General features: G+C 33.9%; 1 protein-coding gene across 1 annotated transcript; it reads left to right on the top strand.

The window, feature by feature from the left end:
- The first annotated feature begins 2,317 nt into the window (after positions 1 to 2,317).
- On the top strand, positions 2,318 to 3,916 carry LOC109588296 (uncharacterized). Its single transcript, XM_020004464.1, has 2 exons — positions 2,318 to 2,570; positions 2,626 to 3,916. The coding sequence occupies exons 1-2, from the start codon at positions 2,417 to 2,419 to the stop codon at positions 3,837 to 3,839; spliced, it is 1,368 nt and encodes a 455-aa protein (XP_019860023.1). The 5' UTR covers positions 2,318 to 2,416; the 3' UTR covers positions 3,840 to 3,916.
- The last annotated feature ends 2,276 nt before the right edge of the window (positions 3,917 to 6,192 follow it).

The raw sequence follows: 6,192 nt of genomic DNA, 5'->3' as shown, positions 1-6,192 counted from the left end.
TGTTAACAGTGACCTCTCACTGATACAGGATACAATGAATAGCATAATTCAACAGATTATGGTACATGCTAATAATACCAACAGGTCTACAGATGAACTACTTCAATTACTGAACACTAGTCTTATTAAAGATATCAGTATACCAACTGCTGCTGCTGTTAATGATGTACTACTATTACTACAGATACAGAATGGATCTTCTTTATTTAATTCCATTAGACTTGTATCTTGTAAAGATATTAAAGCAGCTTATCCCAACAGTCCTTCTGGTTACTATTATGTTAACAGTCGCAATATATACTGCAATATGGGAGAGCTGTGTGGACAAGATGGAGGATGGACAAGAATAGCTTATCTTAATATGAATGATAGTTCCCAGAACTGTCCCTCTGGACTTCAGGAATGGCCCCCTAGCTCAGGCAATGGCATTAGAGTTTGTAGGAGAGAGAATAATTATGCTGGTTGTAGGTCTAATGTATTCCAAACAAACGGTATCAGTTATAGTCAAATATGTGGTAAAGTGGTTGGATATCAAAAGGGAAGAACTGATGGAGCCAACACTGGCAATATTAATAGTGCTTATATTGATGGAGTCAGTATCACACGTGGGTCACCTCGTCAACATGTCTGGTCTTATATAGCTGGGCATCAGTCAAACAACAATTCAAGTAATGCCTGTCCTTGTAATACTGAAGCAACTAGTACAGTTCCATCATTTATAGGAGAGGACTACTATTGTGAGTCAGGTACAAACAGTGAACCTTCAAAAAGTCAAGTATATACTGCTGATCCATTGTGGGATGGAAATAACTGTCCTTCATATGAAGTTCCTTGTTGTAATGGTACTGGTCTTCCATGGTTCTTCAGAGATTATGGTAATGCTACCATTACTGATTACATTGAACTGAGGGTGTGTGGGAATCAAGGATATGGAAATGAAGATACTCCAGTTCAATTGTATGAGATTTATGTCAAATAAAAGAATAATTAATAATTATAAGTAGTGCATTGATTTTGTTAGCAGAACATTAAATGTCATTAGTGCTGTACAGACAAATAATAATTATTTTCAAAAGTGAAAGCAAGAGATATCATAAACAATATACCACATGCTTATGCTGAAAGCAAACAAACATACTGCATATACATAGCTAAATTATGTACAGTATATTTTAAAATTGTACTATGCCAAATGCAGTACTTCTATCATTCTTTTTACTATCTATCAAAGCATCAGGTTCTACAGAAGATTCAGAATTTCAAACCAATCAGATGGTAATGTTTTTTGTAGACAAAACTGTGTGTTGAGGGTTTGGGATTTTGCTAAAGCTGGTCATAGAGACTCAACCAATCATCCACTATCTGTGGCTATTAGACACAGAACTTGAATTGAAAGCCAGCCACATGTCTTGGATTATCCATTATAGAGAATTATGGCACTGACCTGTCATTGAAATTTCTTTATGGCAATAAGAGTTGTTCTATTTTGGGCTTTTGCTGTTTGACTTTATTAGAATTGTTTTTCCATACATCCTATTGATTTTGCTTTTCTCATACCACTATATATACTGATTACATTGAACTGCATGAGGTGTGTCGTGTGTGACCATGAGAGACACAACAATAATACTCTAGTTCAATTGTATGAGGTTTATATTACAATTAATAATTATAAGTATATAGTACATTGTCTTTGTTAGTAGTTAGTTTAGAACAGTGTCATTAGAAGAAACACATAATACTTATTATTGTGTAAGTAAATCTGAGAGCAGATACATCACAAACTACAACACCTTGATATGCTATTTATAATAAAAACAAATGTGCTGTTATTCATCCAATATAAACACAAATAAAATTATATAAATAAATAGTGAAAAGCTCAAAGGTTGTTGACATATTTGAGGAAGTGTTCACTAATGATTGGAACGTTGGGACTCCATGGGAACCAAAGACCGGGAAATGCTAAAAACTTGGTTTTTGTTGAGTGACTAAAGCTGTAGACACTGTAGTACAAATACATTCGTGCTAATCTAAGATTCATTGCTATTCCTATTACTATTATTATTCTTTATAAAATACATTTATATTTAATAGAGCAGACACATAATGGAGAATGGAGGAGAGCTGTTATTGTAATTTAGTCAAAAAGGAAGTGTTTTTGTCTTAGAAAGTCATTTTATCAGTTAGCTTAAGGACAATGTATATATACACAAGTGACTGTAGACACTTTCAACTTTGTGTTACATAAATAATAATTAATACACCATTTTACAGGCGCTTTTAGTAGCAATGTATTACAGCATTGACCTGAAGTCTAAAAAATGTGAATAACAGAGATAATGTTGCAGTGCTAAAATAAGCCCAAATAAATTAAATAGAGCTTTAGATAACCATAAGCAGTGCTAGTGAAGAGATGGAAAACAAGACAATGTCAACAAGCTTTCAAAGTGAAGCTAAGGATTTCAATGAAGAAATGAAGCTAACACAAAACACAGCCTATCAACCAGTAGTAAAGACTGATACTAGTACTGAAGAAGCAATGTACTCAGATCTTCATGACTACTCAGGTATATACCATACAAGTAATTTATTATTAAAACTAATGTATGATATATTCATTAGATTATCAGCTACCAAAAGCTAATGTTAAGGATACCAAACCTCCTCAACAACCAGTGCAGTATACTGTAGGAAAGAAGTCATTTGCTGCAATAATAATTCTACTGGTGATCATAATATTCCTATTGGTAGCTATACTAGTACTTAACTTAATATCAAAAGATACTTTCATGAGTACATGTACAAGTAATGCAAGCAGTAATAGTGCTGGGCTCACTAATAGTGGTAATACTGCTATTAACTGTAACCTGTCACTGATGCAGGATACAATGAATAGCATAATTCAACAGATTATGGTACATGCTAATAATACCAACAGGTCTACAGAAGAACTACTTCAATTACTGAACACTAGTCTTATTAAAGATATCAGTATACCAACTGCTGCTGCTGTTAATGATGTACTACTAATAGTCAATGAATTACTAGAGATACAGAATGGATCCTCTTTGTTTAACATTCGACTTGTTTCATGTGAAGATATTAAAGCAGCTCATCCCAACAGTCCTTCTGGTTACTATTATGTTAACAGTCGCAATACATACTGCAATATGGGAGAGCTGTGTGGACAGGATGGAGGATGGACAAGAATAGCTTATCTTGATATGAATGATAGTTCCCAGAACTGTCCTTCTGGACTTCAGGAACTGATGACTGGAGGCATTAGAGTTTGTAGGAGAGAAGGTGATTCTGCTGGTTGTAGGTCTAACATATTCCAAACAAATGGTATCAGTTATAGTCAAATATGTGGTAAAGTGGCTGGATATCAAAAGGGAACAACTGATGCTGTTTACACTAACATCAATATTAATAGTGCTTATATTGATGGAGTCAGTATCACACGTGGGTCACCTCGTCAACATGTCTGGTCTTATATAGCTGGGTATCAGTCAAATATCAATATAGGTTCTGCCTGTCCTTGTAATACTGGAGCAACTAGTACAGTTCAATCATTTGTAGGAGAGCACTACTATTGTGAGTCAGGTACAAACAGTGCTCCTTCCCATGGTACAGTATACACTACTGATCCATTGTGGGATGGAAATAACTGTCCTTCAGTAGAAGCTCCTTGTTGTAATGGTACTGGTCTTCTGTGGTTCTTCAGAGATTATGGTAATGCTACCATTACTGATTACATTGAACTGAGGGTGTGTGGGAATCAAGGATATGAAGATGAAGATACACCAGTTCAATTGTATGAGATTTATGTCAAGTAAAGGAACAATTAATAATTATAAGTAGTGCATTGTCTTTGTTAGTAGTTAGTTTTATAGAACATTGTCATTAGTAGAAACACATAATAATTATTATTGTGTAAATAAGTCATAACCAACATTTTAAAATTGAAAGCAAAAATATCGTTACTATTTATAATGAAAGCAAATGTGCTGTTATTCACTAATAGTTCCAATATAAACACAAATAAAATTATATAAATAAATAGAGCTTTAGATAACCATAAGCAGTGCTAGTGAAGAGATGGAAAACAAGACAATGTCAACAAGCTTTCAAAGTGAAGCTAAGGATTTCAATGAAGAAATGAAGCTAACACAAAACACAGCCTATGAACCAGTAGTAAAGACTGATACTAGTACTGAAGAAGCAATGTACTCAGATCTTCAGGACTACTCAGGTATATACCATACAAGTAATTTATTATTAATATCAAAAGATACCTTCATGAGTACATGTACAAGTAATGCAAGCAGTAATAGTGCTGGCCTCACTAATAGTGGTAATACTGCTATTAACTGTAACCTGTCATTGATACAGGATACAATGAATAGCATAATTCAACAGATTATGGTACATGCTACTAATACCAACAGGTCTACAGATGGACTACTTCAATTACTGAACACTAGTCTTATTAAAGATATCAGTATACCAACTGCTGCTGCTGTTAATGATGTACTACTAATAGTCAATGAACTACTAGAGATACAGAATGGATCCTCTTTGTTTAATTTCATTCGACCTGTTTCTTGTAAAGATATTAAAGCAGTTTATCCCAACAGTCCTTCTGATTACTATAATGTTAACAGTCGCAATATATACTGCAATATCGGAAAACTGTATGGACAAGATGGAGGATGGACAAGAATAGCTTATCTTGATATGACTATGAACTGTCCTTCTGGACTTCAGGAATGGTTCCCTAGCTCAGGCAAAGGCATTAGAGTTTGTAGGAGAGAGGGTAATTCTGCTGGTTGCAGGTCTAATGCATTCCAAACAAATGGTATCAGTTATAGTCAAATATGTGGTAAAGTGGTTGGATATCAAAAGGGAAGGTCTAATGGAGTCAACAGTGGCAATGTTAATAATCCTTATATTGATGGAGTCAGTATCACACGTGGGTCACCTCGTAAACATGTCTGGTCTTATATAGCTGGGCTAAGGTCTGATGCCAATACAGGTGATACTGTCCTTGCAAGACTGGAGCAACTAGTACAGTTCCATCATTTGTAGGAGAGCATTAGTATTGTGAGTCAGGAGCAAACAGTGAACCTTCCCTTACTGAAGTATACACTACTGATCCATTGTGGGATGGAAATAACTGTCCTTCATTAGAAGCTCCTTGTTGTACTGGTACTGGTCTTCCGTGGTTCTTCAGAGATTATGGTAATGCTACCATTACTGATTACATTGAACTGAGGGTGTGTGGGAATGATAGCTGGGATAATGAAGATACTCCAGTTCAATTGTATGAGATTTATGTCAAGTAAAGGAACAATTAATAATTATAAGTAGTGCATTGTCTTTGTTAGTAGTTAGTTTTATAGAACATTGTCATTAGTAGAAACACATAATAATTATTATTGTGTAAATAAATTATAACAAACATTTTAAAATTGAAAGCAGAGATATCATAAACTACAATACCTTGGTATGCTAGTTATAATGAAAGCAAATGTGCTGTTATTCATTAATAGTGCCAACATAAACACAAATAAAATTATATAAATAAACAGAGCTTTAGATAACCATAAGCAGTGCTAGTGAAGAGTGTTATAACTGATAATGTTAATGTAAGCTTAACTATAATTATTTTCCTAGGCACTTATCGTATCATTATTATTATGATTTTTCCTCATTATTATTTTTGTACTTCTTTAAAATTTTCATTTATTATGTAAGGTTATATAATGTATGCAAGAATATTCCTTTCTAGTGTTATATAATGTTGTGCAAGATGTTTTTGTGATGTATTGATGTGTGTGCATTTAAGTGAGTGCATTCTTCAGTTTTTAATTATTGATAGAATCGTTCATTGATTCTTGTGAGACCTCTCTTTACCTTTCCTTCTCGGTCACTACAAAGAAATGGAAAACAAGACAATGTCAACAAGCTTTCAAAGTGAAGCTAAGGATTTCAATGAAGAAATGAACCTAACACAAAACACAGCCTATCAACCAGTAGTAAAGACTGATACTAGTACTGAAGAAGCAATGTACTCAGATCTTCATGACTACTCAGGTATATACCATACAAGTAATTTATTATTAAAACTAATGTANNTGATATATTCATTAGATTATCAGCTACCAAAAGCTAATGTTAAGGATACCA

The sequence above is a fragment of the Amphimedon queenslandica genome, unplaced genomic scaffold (genome assembly GCF_000090795.2).
Source record: "Amphimedon queenslandica unplaced genomic scaffold, v1.1 AMPQUscaffold_12184, whole genome shotgun sequence".
Classification (NCBI taxonomy): domain Eukaryota; kingdom Metazoa; phylum Porifera; class Demospongiae; order Haplosclerida; family Niphatidae; genus Amphimedon; species Amphimedon queenslandica.
The sequence above is the reverse complement of the archived record's forward strand: the minus strand, read 5'-3'. Positions and strand labels throughout refer to the sequence as shown.